Source organism: Lytechinus variegatus, chromosome 4 (genome assembly GCF_018143015.1).
Source record: "Lytechinus variegatus isolate NC3 chromosome 4, Lvar_3.0, whole genome shotgun sequence".
NCBI classification, from domain to species: domain Eukaryota; kingdom Metazoa; phylum Echinodermata; class Echinoidea; order Temnopleuroida; family Toxopneustidae; genus Lytechinus; species Lytechinus variegatus.
The window spans coordinates 14,810,838-14,827,874 of record NC_054743.1 but is presented as its reverse complement, the minus strand read 5'-3'; the positions used below and the strand labels follow the sequence as shown (position 1 = coordinate 14,827,874).

At 36.7% G+C, this 17,037-nt stretch overlaps 1 protein-coding gene across 2 annotated transcripts in view; it reads right to left on the bottom strand.

Annotated features, from left to right (window-relative positions):
• LOC121413468 (androglobin-like) overlaps window positions 1-14,140 on the bottom strand; it is a 91,232-nt gene extending 77,092 nt beyond the window's left edge. The window contains exon 1 of one of the 2 annotated variants that reach the window (XM_041606289.1): window positions 14,034-14,140. In XM_041606289.1, the coding sequence (XP_041462223.1) occupies window positions 14,034-14,128 (95 nt within the window). In that variant the 5' untranslated portion in view covers window positions 14,129-14,140. Of the gene's footprint in view, window positions 1-7,427; window positions 7,486-14,033 lie in introns of those variants that run through there. The other variant, XM_041606291.1, reaches the window with a different exon arrangement.
• Window positions 14,141-17,037: the final 2,897 nt, after the last annotated feature.

Sequence of the window (17,037 nt, the reverse complement as noted above, 5' to 3'; positions counted from 1 at the left end):
GAAAATGACACCCCCTCCCGTCAGACAGTTGCATACCGTGGGTCACGGCATGGGGAGGGGGGGGGGACCTGCACAATTTTTGTGCCACCTAGTGGGCATGCGAAGAGCGCACGATTGCCAGGTATACCGACATAATAGAAACATTTTAAGGACTGAGCTATTAAAAAGGATATGCATCTCACTGACCAAATAACGCGAGCGTGAAGCGCCAGCCAAAAGGTTTTGATATTCAGATAAAAAAGGGACATAAGTAGATTTTTGTAATCATGATACGTTTCTGTCTCACTAAACATACAATGAGAGCGCGAAGTGCGAGCAGAACTTTTTTCATATATTGACCCCAAACAAGGATATTTTAAGGACTATTAGAAATAAAGAGCATACATATCTTACCACAGTCATCTAATACGAGCGCCAAGCACTTGTTGATTTAGTTAGAATTACACATAAACACATACAGAACTTTTTTTATTCATTGTAATCATGAGCATGATACGTATCTCATGAATATTGCGAGTGCGCCGCAGCGCGAGCTGAAATTTTTTGAAATTCAGACATGAAGAGGGGCATTCTAAAGCTTGTTCTTAGGAATTCACAAAGGTCATACTTAATTCGCTAACCAAAATTGATGCGAGCGCGAAAAGTGATCTGAAAATTTGTAATATTCAGACCAGAAAAGGGGACATTTTAAGGACTGTTTATATGAATTCATGAAGAGCAGACATGTAGCACTAATCCACTAACTGTAAATACGGTCTGGAAATGATTTATATTCAGACCTTAAAACGGGGCAATCACTAGAAGCAAATGTCACTACATAAAACAATGATAACTTGAAGTGAAAGGAAATATATTTGATGTATATAGACTTAATTGAAAACGGGATGTTTTAGAAAAACATTATAAATGTATATCTGTTCTATGATGGATACCGGCGCATTACAAATGTTCTTCTTCTTATTATTATTATCATTATCTCATTTAAACAGACAATGCGAGCACCAAAGCAGATAATGTTTCCTAAAGTTATTTATTTTGTTTGTTTTTGCCAGCCGATGGGGGGGGGGTGGGCATTCTAAGCACTTTTTGTAACCATGAACAGGATGGGTATTTATAAAATAATTGATGCGAATGTGAAGCGCGAGCTGAAAATTTTTGATATTCTGACCTAACATTTGGACTTTCTAAGCACTTTTGATAATCATGAACATGATGGGCATCTAACTATGCATTTGATACAAGTGCAAGCGCCAAGCCACGTGAAACATAATTTTTGCGCCCCTGGTTAAACATCAAATTGGCGCCCCAATGGTCGAATATGAATTTGGCGGCGCCCCCTCCCTAGGTTAAACCTGAATTTGGCGCATCAGGACTAACATTGGTGCTCCTATGTCGAACACCAATTCGGCGTCCATAGGTCTAACATCAATTCGGCGCCCCTAAGTCGAACATCAATTCGGCTCCCCTACATACCTCAAACATCATCCATTCGGCGCCCCCTAGGTTGAACTTCAATTCGGCGCCCCCTATGTCGAACATCATTTCGGCGCCTCTTAGTGAAACATAATTTCGGCGCCCCCTATGTCGAGCATGAATTCGGCGCCCCCTATGTCGAACATTAATTCGGCGCCCCTAAGTCGAACATTAATTCGGTGCCCCCTATATAGTTCGAAAATCAATTCGGCGCCCCTTCCCTCTTTTTTCTCTCTTTCTTTTCTTCTTTCACTCCTTTTCTCCCCTTTTCTTTTCCTCTCCTTTCTTCTTCTTTTTGGTTCCCCTTTTCGCCTAACGAGGGCCCGGGCCCCGAGAGCACCCCCAGAATACACGCGTGCTTGTAGTAGGTACACTGAAAAATATTTCAAACTATCCTCACAGAATCTTCCCCATTGGCATAAGGGACAGTCTCATCCCAATTGGAAGAGTAAGAACTTACTCGTCAATACCAGCATCATCTCTTTCTCCTAGGGTACCAAACCTCCGAAAGTCAATCGAACCCAAGGCCAACCCAGCAGCACCACCACCAGCAATAGTTCCCCTTCGACTAGTATCAGGAGCAAGCAAGGACTTCCGATTACCGGCACGACTACTACTTAATGCAATCGTCATTCTTCGGTCACCCGAACCACGCTTATTCCTAATCGAGGCACCGAGATCATCGTCGTCGTCGTCGTAGAATATGATAGGTCGTGCCAGGAACTTACTGGTGTAACGGGTGGCGCGGTCATAGATTTCGTCCAGAGACAACGGGAGGTCCGGATAGATAACATGACGTCGGTATGTACCACCAGCGCTGTGGTGAGTGACTTGGTGGTCGAGTGTGTTTTCACGAGCTGCAGCGAACGTACGCGGTCCGTTTAAGTTCGGCGACTTCGGAGCGTTTCTTCTGCTCTTCGTCGACATTATGGGATATGAGATTTCAGTTTGTACAAAAATTAAAACATTTATATCCTATAGGCCCACGGTTTCGAAGATTCGTCAGGAACGTCATTTGGTAAATTCAAGTCATTAAGATGTCAACAACAAACAAAGATAGAAGAAATTTTAATTAAGTATGCACACATTATGAAAGTAACAGTTGTTATTGTAGAGCAATTCGTATTTTACTGCGAATATGAAATAGAGGCTATGACTCTTCATCGAGAGCCTCAGGATTTTGTATATTAACTGGTTATTCCTTGTCTCGAAGTTAACAAAGGATTATCAAGTGTCTTTGTCGATAAACTTTCCTCTTTCAGCAATTATTACCATGATAAAGGATGCGTCTTATATCCAGGTGAACATTTATTGATCCATGAAACTCCTCGAAAGATGACATGTTATATCCTCATTAATCAATATCGAAGGTCTCCTAATGAAGGTCATACAATCATGTAACATTTGTTTCCGTTGCCATATGAGATCATCCATGAAGCCATCAGATCTAAGTGAAATTCACAAAATTGAAGTTCTTCTAAAGTTCGTTTCATATAAAGAGTAAAAGGTTTTCCAGCTTTGGTTGATAATCATGAACATAGTTCTATAGAATATATTCAGCATTCTCAATGATTTTAGTCCCAGTAAAGAATAACCCTCTCACCTGTCTTTCTATCGATGCATGTAATCAAATTGTCGATGATGACAGGTGAAGATTGACTTGGTCTTCTCAGTTAGGTTTCAGAACAGCCAAACTTGAATATGAATTTATTTCACCACAAGTTGTATGTTTTAAATGGAACACACTACACAAGAAGTACTGATTTCGGCAATTACTCAGGCTATATCGGTTGTATTTTCTTTCGTTTTTTTTTGTATGCAGGGGGCTATTGCATAATACCAGGTCTCGAAAGTTGAATATACCAGTCTATTTGGACGGCTAAATTTAAATGCATCACTGAATGGCCTTCTTTATGAACAATGGACATGATGGAAGATAATATGGGTTACACAGTCGATTCAATCCGGATCATTGGAGCAGAATACACATGGGGTATGAAGGTATTCGTTGCCAAGACCTTAATTGGGATACGGGGCGTCTCCAGACCAAGCCCTCGGCGATTCTCTAGATCTATGGTCACTCCTTCCTGCAGATCTTTCTAATCCGAGAACCACTCGGCTCCGATTACAAAAAAAAATTGAAATTAACAAAGGATAGCTGAAGGGTGAGGTAAGAACTGAGTGGATGAAGTACCGAATAAAATCTCATATGGTACAGACTCGATGTGTTATCCGACGAATTCATCATCGAAGTTCGAGCGTAGTCATTTTCATTTCAACCAGTGTTGAAAACATAATATCATATTATCGAGAGAATTTCCAGGTATTATCTTACCAATACTGATACTTTTAATCTTTAGATATGAAATCCAAAAAAAAATATTGAAGTTTCACAAGATTTTAGTTAGCTGTGTTCGCCATTCGATTCCACAATAAAGCAAACTTTCGCTCTGTCAATGTACGAAGAAACAGACTTTAGGTTTTTAGCTCAGAGTGCGTAGATGATGAGCATTTCGTTGAGTAACCACGGCAACACTGAGTATATCATGAAATATATATCATTATCCTGAAACGCCTTTCCTTCCGGTCGCATCGAATGGTATTACTGCTGGATCCTCTTGAAGCGTTCATTACAGATATAGGATCATCAATCTTGATTGATTATCTGCCTTGATAACAAAGGTCGATTCGATCGGATAACGAGAACAGCACCTTCTTTTACAAGAACACAATCGTCCACCAATGACTTCTATTTACCTCTTTAAAGTTATTGCATAACAAGTTATAGTAAACCGACATGATCTAAAAGTAATATAGCATCGATGCCAACTTGAAGTGAGAATTCAACATGGAGTTATGCTTTGTTAGACTTAGGTCTTTACTTGAAAAAGAACATGAATCTTTTGTTGACCTCTGTTCCACCATAATTATGTTAATGGTCGTAAATTCCGGACTTTGATTAAATTATTCCGGGTGAGATGTAATATCCGTCATGCTCAGTTAACAGCTCATGTTGTTAGTTAATAGCTCCTTATCAAAATCATAAAGTTGCGACGCTTGTAAAATAAGTATGTTGTGAACTTGTAGTCCTGGGAGACGGATGGCTCGAGGAAGCTTTATTGCATCCAATGAATATACCTCTGCTGATCAACGTTCGCTTTCAAAATAAAACCCGAGACTCAAAGTTAACGATCTCGACGAGTTCACAAGAGCAATAATCGTGAAGATCGTTCTTTGCCACTGGTCTGTTCGCTTCTTCAATGTTAAAGTGATTCGTGGATACCTATACAAAATGTATTTTACGCAGCTCAACATCAAATCGATCAAATTTGATGATAAAAGGAAGATAGATGATCAACTAAACTTGAGCCCTCTTGGGGATACTAGTTTCAGACTCAAATGTTTGATTTGGCTCGTTCTCATCGCAGCAACCACTTCGACTCACTGAAAGAATTCGCATCTCACAAAAGAAACTTCAAGATATGCACTTGACCAACAAGACTTGAAAATTGAAAATTCCCAAAGGAGAAGTGGCAGTCATGCATTTTCTATATGTAATCAGAAATAAATTCTGGTGGCAAAAATACACCCTTTCTATATTGGGGTTCTTTTATAGAAGGTCTACCAAAGTTTGACACTGCAAAAATGTTTATATCGAAATGCCCAAAAGGGCAGACCTTAATAAGCCATTGATCTTTTCTTTTCTCTACACGCTTTATTCTAAAATGGATATTAGGCGAGATATAAATTCAGGGGTAGGAATTAAATTCCATGTTAACAGGTCTCTACCCTGCATTTGTCCAACTTCCTATGTAATTTATTTTGAAATGTAAAGACACTATTTGACAGAAGGAACAACTTCTATGACTTCATCAAATCTTGACAGAAGAGTGGTGAATTAGTAGAGATAGATAGGATCTTTACTTTATAAGATTATACAATGCTACAAACTTTCCCCCAATAAGCAGTGTTATAATAACAGAAAGTCCAGGACTACAGTCTAGGTTATCCAGTCCTCGTGAAACAGAACATATTTCATAAACTTCCAGCTTTCTATAGACCGAATGCCATCATCACACACACACACACACACTCGATCACGAACCGTCTCACCATATAAAGTAAAATGAAATGAAAGAAATTGAAAACTAAATGAAAATGATAAAGAGAATGTCCCTATTCTCGCAACCCTGAAATTTTTAACCCTGCAATATTTATTCCAAGGAGCAAGGCAAAAAATAAAATAAAAAATAGATAAAATTTTCAAAATTTGGCCCACAAGCAATGGAACGAACACACTGAGCTGATTAACAAGTTACTATTAATTTGTATTGTTAAATTGAAATGAAATGATCTAGTGAACACTTTGGTAAAATTTGTGTAAATTCGAACGGAAATTTAAATTTGGGGCAACGACACTCCCACTTCAGGTGCGGCCGTGGAGGTACGAAACTATGAAAACGCTGAGCTTAAGAATAATTAGACAATATTTTAAAGTAACTTCTATTAAATCAAGAATACAATATAAATATAGCTTTAACTATTTCTCTTAAAATTATTTACAAGGTAAATAATAATGACAGTATGACACCATGTGAAATTTTAATCAAGATTGCTCGATTCTATTTGTAAGATTAGGGTTTTGAGACGACTAAGCTGACAAGGGTGCATGATGAACATTGTTTTGACATTCAGTAACTAAAACCCTTTTTCCCATTCTGTTTGTAAGTTTACGGCGCTCCATCTCACATGCCTTTACCCCACACAATCAATCGACGCCGGTGATTTTTAGTCATGATGATCCTCCATTACAAGGTGTATTTAACTACAGAGTACAATGTCCAAGATAGAATGTTTGCAAACACACAGCTCCTTGGTGACGCCATAACTATACATCTTTAAGACTAATGTCTACACACTTGTATGTCTTCAGTGGGGTATGGGCTTTCTTACAAATGCACTCAGAGAATTCCCGATGGCTAAAGGTATGTAAATTAACAATAGCGCCCACTTAAAATACCCAAGCTACAACATCTTGACAAGAGAGAAATTACTTCTGCGTGAATTGACCCGGTATGATATGTTTCCAATGTAACAACGTATAGTTTAATTTGTTTCATTTTACCATGTTTACTAGAATCATATCATTTTGTTCCACAATTTTATTCACGCCCTTCGCTCGTAATTGGAGATTTGAAGGTACAATGTATCTCATTACAATACAGCTAAATAAGTTCTATTTTTTTATCCTACTAATTAGATTTCGTCACCCTACAGCTATGGGGACTGACTATAAAATTCGGATTTCATCAAACTAGTACTGCAGTCTCCCTCGATGCGACTTGTCAGATCTCATTGATATTATTATTACACGATGATCACTCTAAGTGATTAAAAAAATTTATTTGCTATAATCAGAGTGACACAAAGCGAGACAAGAACAATATTATTTTAAACAGCTCAACATGCTTGAAATATGACTATTGTCATGATAATGAAGTTTCGAATTAAATATTTACTGTCAAAAGACCCTGTTTCCACCAAAATATCTTTATTTCTTTACTCAATAAAAATTGATAAAATATTACTTACAAACGCTGAATCCATTACATCATAATATACAAACTTGTAGTCAATTATAGGTTTGAAAAAAAAATGAAAACAGAGAAATCGTCGCCACTACGGTATAGTTTGCTTAAAATTTAAATAATTCGACTTGATATAGTAACTTTCAACTTCAGAAACAAGAATAAGTATTTCTCAAAGACAGGAACTGGAAGAACAGAAATAATTTGAGGCTGGTTATCAAAAATGATATATTTATATTTTAATAACTTTTCTATAATATTGTTGACTATACATAAATTATTCTGTTAATGATCATGGTGATATGTATTTTATTGTAAATAAAACCAACCAACCAATTCTTGACGATGTTTCTCTCGATCACTTACCGATTTCGAGTAAAACCAACACTCTGGTGGTTCCTCGGCATCCTGCTTCAGTCAAGAAAAAATTCCCAAATAGTTTCTCTATATCTACATCAGTCAGTCATCTAAGTAAAACAATCAATTGGCCCCATATGCGTAAAGTACGATGTATGAAACATTCCAAAATCTGATTAAAGTTGTCTTTTTTGGTTGAAGATTGCAGATTCACATGCAAGAACTTAACAAACAGCACGCGTTCAGGTAAGAGTGAGTCCACTCCAAACGTTGCTAAAAGAGCTGCCGAATTTGCCGAAAAGATTCTCCAGTGTATGGGAAGCAGTAAAGATCATGGCTCGCTTGGATACAGATCTTTCAACGATCACACTCACAGGCTACTGTGCATGTTAACTTTAATCTTCAAAGAAAACTGTTTGCGTGACTTCTTTATTTTTTTTCTTTTAATGTTGAAAGCTGGGTGTCGAGACACCATCGATGTTTGTCTTCCTTTTATTGCCCTTGGCTACTAGGATTGTAGGTTCTTTCTCTTGACATTACTATTTTACTCTTATTTGTTTTAATGAAGTGTTTTTGGACATCTTGACCATGGTGGCCACCCTTTCCTATAAGGAAACAACACGGAACTAATTTGCATAACATCATTATGCTTTAAAACGTCTGGATATTATACAGTGCGTATCAAAAAAAAGTTTACACTTTGAAAAAATCCTGTAAAATTATACACTTGTAATATCCTGAAGATTTTTCAATATTTTAACATTGGTACAGATCCATTTAAGCAAATAACGATATAACTATCGAAAAATATTTCCGCTTGAGTGAGCACCACTTACTTTTGAAAAGTTAATGAAAAATGATTTGCGCAGAACTTTGAAATAGCTATGCGAATAAAAGTAAACCTTTATCATGAAGAACACGTAGAATTTAGCAAGTAAAACTGATTTGAAGATATCTTTGACCTCTTTTAACTTGTTTCCTTGCCCAATACACTTCAAAGAGTGCATTGCGCCCCGCCCCACTTCCCCACACACCATGCACACCAAGGCCATCAAGACGATATTTGATTTACACTGAGCTGTGATTTACATAAAATTAATTAGGCTTGATTTTCATTTTGTTAATAATTGTCAAGCTTGGGTAAAGTGTGGAGAAACAAGTATTCAATGAAAAATTAAATGTCAACCCACTTAAAATAATAAAAACTTAGTGAAGAAGTGCTGGATATCTCTGATGTATTTTTGTTAAGATTCAGTTATGTCCTCAGATCCAGCTGGCACAAAAAGGGTAAAAGTTGTGCTTACTAAGTGTTTAAATTTCAATTTGGGTGGCAAATTTGTTTTAAAATGCTTGAATGTATCTGTTTTATCTTAATTGACTAAAAGTGCGAGGGAAATGTAGGAAAAATGTATTGCAGGGTAAGTTTGTTTTCGCCCTTTCCCCTTGACACTGCGTGAAAACGAGCATTTCTGCGCAATCAGATTTCTGCGAGCTTTACAAAAATGGACAGTTCTCACTCAAGTGTAACATTCTGTCAAAACTTTTACTTTCATTGGATAGATGAGACCCAAACCCAAGATTATATATGAAAAAATTACCCACATGTTGTATAATTTTTAATTCCCAGAGCTTTTTCAAAGTGTAAACTTTTTTTGATACGCACTGTATAATATAATACAACCATTTCCACAATTACAATTGACTGAGAGCAGAATTATAAGACAATCCAAGAACGACAATCAAATGTTAGTTCAGTTTTCTTGATATAATTGATAATAAGTCTTATTTCTATTTATTCCTTGGCACTTGCCTCATCTATACCACATACTGAATATTATGTTAACGATCAATTTCTATTGAATATGCGCGTTTCAACAAGTCATTAATGCATGCCCCATTTCCATTCATTTCAACTTTATTGCCACAACAATGTGCCAATTATCATTTTACTCTTCTTATTGCTTGTATTGCTGATGTTCTTGTGTTTTATCCTTGTTTTTTTATTCATTTATTTATGTATTTGTCTATATATAATTTTGTTCCCATTTTTAAATGAATTTGGAAATAAATACTTGAACTAAAAAAGTTACGATCAATCTACTTATGTTGCCCCTTTGAACAATTGAAATTACCGTGAACTTAATGCATGTAGTGAAATTTCTAATGACTAATGAAACATAAAATATTGGACATCATTATAAGGCTGACGATCATTTTCCAACTTTACATTTTATTATGCTCTACTCCATCGAGGGAAGATGATGGATGGTACTACTTGATTACCATGACAACCAGGCATCTTGGAGGACACTAATGATATTATGTCTTAGAAGCGTTATCATGGTTATGTAAAAGTTGATATGGTGCCGTGATTGTCATATATATATGCCTGAAACTCAGAGAGTGATATGACTACGATTCTATTTCGAAGAATTTACAATATTACAACGTTCCCTTATCATAATCATTATGAACAATAATTTTCTTTTCATTCATTGATCGACGTAATGACAGCCACAAAATATATTTATTTTCGTTAATATACACTGTATAAATTTAGGACACCAGTCGGTGTCCCTATATACACCCAAGGTGTTAGATTACACCGTAAAGAATTAATATAACACTAACGATTATAAAAGTAACAACCGAAGGTGTTGTAATAACAACCATAGGTGTTGAACTAACACAAAATAATAACACCAGTGGAAAATGACCGATGTGGATCATGCATGTGTGGTGTATATACATTAATTAATCAACACCGCGTTATTGCTGTGATTTATGTTTGCCCGTAATATCTTTTTATGGGGTAAAGGGGCGTTCGCCAGGATCAAAGCCAGGGCCCTGTGAATGATTTTCAACAGAAGGTGTGGTTTAAATTTTTTAAGCAAAAAGCCGCACAAAAAGGGAAAAAAGGTGTACACTACAACATGCAAGTCGTTTTGGTCACGAGGAATTTGACAAGTAAAAAAAAGTTTCCCTACAAAATGAAGGTGATTTGGTCCAGTAAAAATTTTAAAAGCTCCCACCCCGAAACAAAAGGATATTTTTTTTAAGTAGGTCATGTTGATAACGTTCTCCTATTAGCATACCTATACAGATATCCAGGAGGTGCTGCCTATGGAGAAAACAAACGCAGCACCCCAGGGACCTGTTGCATAAAACTTTTAACCTGAGAAAACTGTAAAACCTGATAACTAAGGTTAGTCTGATTTCTGCCATTGACTTTAAATAGGGCAAAAAACTCCGGTAAAAACAACCTGAGTTTTCTCCGGTAAAAAGTTTTATGCAACGGGCCCCAGGTAATTCTTGGAGGTGCTTCAACACCCCGCTTCCCAGGGCCATGATCAAATCCTTTTTGTTTCGTCCGATCTGAAAATGATCATTTTTGACAATGTTTAAATCAATTTCTAGCACAGTTAATGCCTAACACAATGACCTCAAATGCAAACTTTCGACTCTGGTCCTCCAGAAGAAGTCATTATGCTTGTCAAAAATGTTTTTGTCAACCTGGGTTAGCGGAGATGGCACATACATGTAAAGAGCGACGAGACCACAAGAACAATTGCTAGCTTATAGTCCAAGGCAAACAAACGACTTCAGCTAAAGCAAATGCTTGTCTATAAAAATTAAGCATTTGGTTCAGATTTACCTTATTAGCTTGACTTTTGCTTTGGTTTCAACAAAAGAAGTCACCGTGATGCGGACATCATCAAAAATATGTGTGCAATCTAACATGATTGTAACACATTTTCGACAATTAGAAAAGAGATGATAATAAAGGTTTTGGAAAGCAAGCGCTATATAATATGCTCATTATGACCTGACGGTGCACTTCATACCTTGAGAATCGGAACACGCGCTCTCTTTTCGGAGATGGCTTCTTTGGAGTTTTTGGCGTCTTCGGTGTCGTCACCTTCCCGGTTGGTCTTCGTTCATCAACTGGAATAGATGGCACAACTAAATTGGTCATTGGTGTTGTTGGCCCGGGACTGTCTCGAATCTGTACTCTTCTACTACGGTTCCTCCTCATCCATAACTGGGCTGGTGGTGGCGAAGGGCGTAGGGTGGATCCAGAGTGCCCTGTTGGTTGATCCCGATGTCCATCGCTACAGATCTTTATAATTGGTAGTTTTATCTGATGGTTGCTCATAATGGCTGATGGTTAAGACTTTGCTTTCTATAACAATCCATAAATTTGATATTAAACAATAAGATGTAGAAACATCCGATATACAAGTATAAAATAACTGTCCATAAGCTGTTATAATAGGTAAGATGATTCGTCTTTGAATATAATCTTGAAAGTTAGAAATATGATGTGCTCTCGATGTTGATCTCTCGATGTTGAATCATCCTGTAGGAAAGCTTGAAACTAAAATATGACATTGACAACAGGCTAGTGATGAAATACTCCAAAGTTAAATGAACTGTGATTAACAACAGCGAATATCCCTAGATAGAAGACAATCCACGAATCTAATTTCTTAAAGTGCCGCCGATCACAATCATGACTGAGATTGAATACGATGAGATTCCTCATCGCTTCACGACCATAGGAGTGAATCTGAATGTTACAGTTTTTTACCAAATCATATTTTAATGGTAAAGAACAATTCTTGGCAAGCCTCCGTCGACCTCTCTAAAATGAAATTAAGCTTCTCGGTTTTTCCACAAAAACAATATCTGAAAGAAAGGCATCGATGACGAAGATGGCATCGCCGGCTAAACAATCTGTTGGTTGGCTCATTGATGTGTTTGCTCAACTAATGCAATCAATTATCATTCAACATCCAGCGAAGAGCAGGATTATATCAGAAAAATCCTGTGAATGATATGAGGCGCAATAGTTCCTCCAGTAATAGTCATTATCCAGCGAGAAGTGATGGAATCAGTTACCAACTCTTAAGTCATTCGCCATCTGCAATACTGAATGTGAAGACGACATCAGATAGTTTGACTTGCTATTGATACGATTGTAGTTATATCACCATCCCAAAGGTCCTTCATGCACGTAATTCCAGTCTCGAGGAAGAAGCATCGAATACTCATCTTATGATCGGTAGACAATAGTTGAATGTATGGAAGACACGTTGTCATGGCAATTTGTTATCACCCATGGGCATCAGTTTGGTTCACAAATTAATTAGATCCACCGAGACCATTAATTTTGATAATTGGGGTTGTGGTTACGTAATACTCACCATGACTTATATCGCTTCATTCCATTAACAAAATAACATTGAATTATACCTTATTTGCAATCTTTTGAAATCTATATAGTACCATCATTTCACTATATGCTATCTTTTTCTTTTGTGAATTGACAATCCGAGTGAATTTCATTTTTTTTCTTTCAGTGCAAAAAACTCAATGACACCGGAAGATAAAATCGAAATGATTAACTGGTTTCTTCGTATATGAGCTTTATTTGACTTAAAAAAGAATGTTCTAAAGAAAAGATATATGGATGAAATAGTTTACAAAGTAAGCATGTGTTTCCTATTAAATGCTTTTGAGGTCTCCATCATTTGAAGCTCCTAGCAGCTAAAGACGACGATATCCCACATTACAATTGACGATATTGCATGCATTTAATATTCATTTTAGTTCACCCTTGCAACAATTAAAAAGAGCAAATTTTACAAGTATAATGTTAATCATTATGTTTGGAAATGCATGTTTGCTTATTGTTTGAAAGATGAATACACTTTTATATATAGTTTTGCTATTGCAACGTGGAAATGAAATAAACTTAAAAAAATAATCATATTCAGCGTTCAAGCATTAACAAGACATTATATGAAATGCTCTCATAAAGTACAAAATATTCTATCTAATATAAGGGAATGGTAATCACGAATGAAATTAGATAAATAAATTATAGCGTTTAATACTCTTGCAAAAAGCACGTTTCTAGAACACTGCAAAAACTCCGAAGTTGATTTAACACCAGCCCGGAATCTACACCAGAGAAGTGAGTGTTAAACAACACCAGTTTCGTTTTGGTCTAACACCAGATATGTGTTATACAACAACAATCAGTATTAACAGCATCGGTTTGGTTCCAAACTGGTGTTGATTCAATACTTCTCTGGTGTGGACATATACTCTAAAAAATGAAGTGCTAATTCAGCTCTTAAAGAGCGTGTATAGTGACTGCACTTCGGAGTGCTGATTTGTCTAGTTCAAATTTGAACGAGAAAAATCAGCACTCCGAAGTGCAGTCACTATACACGCTCTTTAAGAGCTGAATTAGCACTTCATTTTTTTAATAGATTCCGAGCTGGTGTTAAATCAACACCGGAGTTTTTGCAGTGTAAGTGATGTTAGAAAAAATCTACGATTTATTTTTTTACTAGGTGATTTCGTCTTTGGGGATTTAATTCATATTTCATCTCTCTTTGTTTCTTCATCTATTGTTTAAGTGTAGATATAAGCCTATATCTCGTTGAGTCTTATCATCTATACAGTGAGAGTGTATGATAGCTTAATTTTGAATATGGTGATTTTAGGTTTGATTTAGATATTTTCTAATATACTTTTTAAAGACCGCAATCATACCAACACAACCATGACTGAGAACAAATTCTAATTAAGAATCATACTTACGACTTCGATAAGTTAGATCGAGATCGATGACTAGCTGGCGTCGTCCCATTGGAAACCTCCAGGTAATTTTTGCGATTTCTGCCGTTCGACATCATTCACGTCCTCGACAGTCAACTCTTACGTAACAAAATGACTTGTTCGAAATCTTATGCAAAATGGGACCATGGACCTACTTGGTCCATGATGGGACCTACTAGTGTTGTTCCGTACTAAAGTTGTGTTCCCGTGCTCCGATTACAGTAATACAACTCACGCTTATCGAGCTTTGAGCCGATTTGTTCCACTAAGCTGTTTTCTAATTCCTGGACAAATGTTTCTTTCAATGATAATCTGTGAATGAATCATGTTGCCGCAGGATCATCTTCATAGAAGTATTAAGAAGGCCCGGATGGTAAGTATGAACAAGGAGCTCCTTGGTATGAACATGGAGCTATAGATACATGTAGCTCCATGGTATGAATTCCAAAATCAGCAAGGCGAAATTACTGCATGTGATAAAACAAGAGTTTAAATATTTCCATTGATTGTATGTCACATCCGTGTGTCACCAATATCAATGAGTTCTATTTGCTCAGATATATTTTTGTAATACATCATCAGTAAATGAAAATCCATACCAGCTCCTCTACCATCCAAAATGTAGCATCGCGAGTGGAAATCCTTAATTTGGACCACAATACGTACCATCAACTTTAACTTTTGGAAGAAAAAAAATCATAATTTGCGAAGTAAAACCCAACAGCGGTCCTAAACATAAACTTCTGTCATTGGGTATGCAATAAAAAAGGAACATTAATGTCGAAACCGGTTGCACGACGATTTTTGACGAATGGTGTACAGAATTAGCCTCTTCACCGAGTGTGGTGGAGAAAACAAACAATCGGGAACAAGGGGTGTAATGTTACCACCATCTCAGATCACAGCGTTGAATGGGTTGGTTCTACGTTGCACGAACACATCACGAAAACATTTTTTGGTTCGGAAAGATCCAATCTACCTGACATTTCCAGAATACATCTATAGGAGAAGATCCCGGCAGAAGATGGAAAGATCCTTGTCCGGTCCCTTTTCGTGGGAGCAATATATCCCTCTGTACACGGTCCCTGTATTATCATTATGGCTGCATGATAACTTTATCCAATCAGGGTATCCAATAGATCGATGGGTCTGGTGTTATCATCCCTTGTGATCAAACTATTAGTTGATTCGTATCGGATTAATTCCAATATCATCCATTCAATTTTAGAGCTAAATCCATTGTCATGATTATAGTTCGAACCAACACGGAGTATCAGATCTTTAATCAGCGTGGCGTGCAACGCATTAAATCATTTGCTATTGAACTTTATGCATTTGTGTAAATTAACACTTTCAGTATGTGGTGCAGGTCAATTGTTATGTGTACTATATGCCAATAAAGGAATGAGTGAACAAATAAATAAATAGATAATTAGAAATAAATCAATAAATATACCAAGGGCATGGAGATTCGATTATCAAGATGAAGTTGGCACACAAGTCGAGTTCATTGCGAAGTAAACAATTTCAAGGTAGCATTTCAAAATACAGACAAAAGAAGTTGCTATTCCTTCACATTTGTTACATATTAAAAGTTCAATATCATCAGATCTAGAATCGTCCATTTTGTCCCCAATCTTCTGTTCGCGATATAGATATGCTTCTTGAATTATATAGTGGAGCACTGGACGGTAAAAACAGACTGTATTCTAACTTCTTGAAGTCTATTTCACCCCACCACATGTTCACAGATGGTTATTGGGAAACAAAAGAAACGTTCCAGGATTACAATAGCAAAGATCCGCTCTTCAATTTCAAGATATCTTCATTCGAAATACCACAGAGCTCCTCCCATCGATTTCTGACGCCAACTCTCTTGTTGCAAAAGTGTTATCCAAATCAGCTGTAATTTGTTGATCTTTCAATCAATTTCGCTGTTGACGTATGTCAATCTACTTTAATTCTATATATTGAATATTCATAAGGGAATTCGGCAAGTTCTTCGAAAATTCTGAAAGTTTAAGATAACATGACTAGTTGGCTACAGTTTAAAAATGTATATCTATTCACTCCTAGTAGAACACATTTAACAGAAGAACTGGTTTTCACTCATTACTTTCAAAGGGAACATTTCACATGTCTTTAGAAACGATGCACCTTTCTTTTAGGGGGTTTCCAATCGTCAGAACAGTTGAATATCAAGAAAGCTTTTTCCGATGTTGCAATCCACAGACAATCCATGTATTTCGTTTAAATAAAAAACTAAGAATTTTAACACAATAATAACTGTGAGCATCACCACCTAACAATCGGCTTCCATAGAATATTTGTAACATCTCCTCTGAAAATCTGTAGCATCTGGAAAAATTAGGTAGCTTTATCAAGGTTATGTGACCGCAAAATCATAGTGGTTAAGCTATATCTTATGATGAAAACGACATTTTGAAAAACAAAGGTATATTCACACATTAAGATTCATTTAATGGTGCATGGGGGCACGATCTTGGTGGAGGATTGGAAAGAAGTTTAAACTAAACGTCGCACCATGCAAGAAACCAAATGGATTTAATTCTGGTTATCCGTAATAGGTTAGTCGTGGCAAGGCTGATACCGACGAAATCACCACTTAGACACTTCGTAGATTAGTATCAACTTGAGATTGAACATGGACTGAAGTACCGGTTTATGAATTGCAGTGTCGATCAAGAAAAGAGCCAGCACGTGACATTTGCTCAATCGATCGAAGGCGCTTCATGTTACCATAGTAACACAGAAGTAAAGCATGGCTGCAGATCCTTTGCAAACATCACATTCTATTTTACAACGGTACTCGGTTGATAATTAATGTCAGAATATAAAATAAAGACACAAGCTATAGAAATTACAAATTGAAGTGTAATAAAATCGAGACATCGGCAGTCGAGACAAAAGTAAAGAAGCTCGTGGGGTGTAATCCGAACGGAATCCACAGTTATTTTTGTCAATG